At 67.0% G+C, this 819-nt stretch overlaps 1 protein-coding gene across 1 annotated transcript in view; it reads left to right on the top strand.

Annotated features, from left to right (window-relative positions):
- Positions 1-58: 58 nt before the first annotated feature.
- Positions 59-819, top strand: part of BTG2 (BTG anti-proliferation factor 2) — a 4,133-nt gene continuing 3,372 nt past the window's right edge. The window contains exon 1 of the mRNA XM_077772050.1: positions 59-330. Within this exon, the coding sequence (XP_077628176.1) occupies positions 177-330 (154 nt within the window). The 5' untranslated portion in view covers positions 59-176. The remainder of the gene's footprint in view (positions 331-819) is intronic.

The following is an 819-nucleotide window of genomic DNA, read 5'->3' as shown; positions in this document are numbered from 1 at the left end:
CGCCGGCGCGGGCTCCCCCGCCTCTCGGGATCCTATGAAAGGAGCGTCCCGGGTAAAGTCCCGGCAGAGCCTGAGCAGCGGCCCCGCGAACCGAGGAAGCTTGAGAAGCGGCACGTCCCACCGGAGACCTCTTGCTGCTTCCCGCCGCTGCCACCGCCTCCTGAGCCGAGCAAGACATGAGCCAGGCCCGCTGGACCGGGAAGAGATCAGACATGCTGCCGGAGATCGCCGCCGCCGTGGGCTTCCTCTCCAGCCTCCTGAGAACCCGGGGCTGCGTGAGCGAACAGAGACTAAAGGTTTTCAGCGGGGCTCTCCAGGAGGCACTCACAGGTGAGCACACGCCGAGGATCCTGGCGTCCGTCGAGCCCTGCTGCTGGGGCTCGGCCCCCCTTCCTGCTTTGATCGTCTTTCCTCTGCTCCCAGAGCAGGGCTCCGTTCACGAGCTGCTCCCGAACTCGGTTTCCCTCCAGCCCCCCGGGCAACCCGCAGTCCCCTCCCCCCCCCATTCCCCTGGGTCTGCGCTGGGGTCTCGGTCCGTGTCCGCTCCGGTCAGGCGCGTTCGAAGGCGCAGACCTTGGCCCCGGAGTGCCAGCCGAGTCGCGGTTTTTGCCCCGGGAGAGGAGGCACCTGTGGGCCTGAGCGCGAGTTCGTTTCCCTTACTGAGACTCCCCGGGGCGCCACGGGCGACCAAGCCCGGCCAGCCAAGGGGTCCTTATGGGAGAAGAAGGCGCAATTGAACCTTCTTAACAACTTGGAGTCTCAGCCGTGCTTCTTCCGGCCGTGCGCGGCTATGCTGTGCCCCGGCCGGTTGTTGATTCG

Source organism: Crocuta crocuta, unplaced genomic scaffold (genome assembly GCF_008692635.1).
Source record: "Crocuta crocuta isolate KB4526 unplaced genomic scaffold, BGI_CrCroc_1.0 scaffold318, whole genome shotgun sequence".
NCBI classification, from domain to species: Eukaryota; Metazoa; Chordata; class Mammalia; order Carnivora; family Hyaenidae; genus Crocuta; species Crocuta crocuta.
The sequence above is the reverse complement of the archived record's forward strand: the minus strand, read 5'-3'. Positions and strand labels throughout refer to the sequence as shown.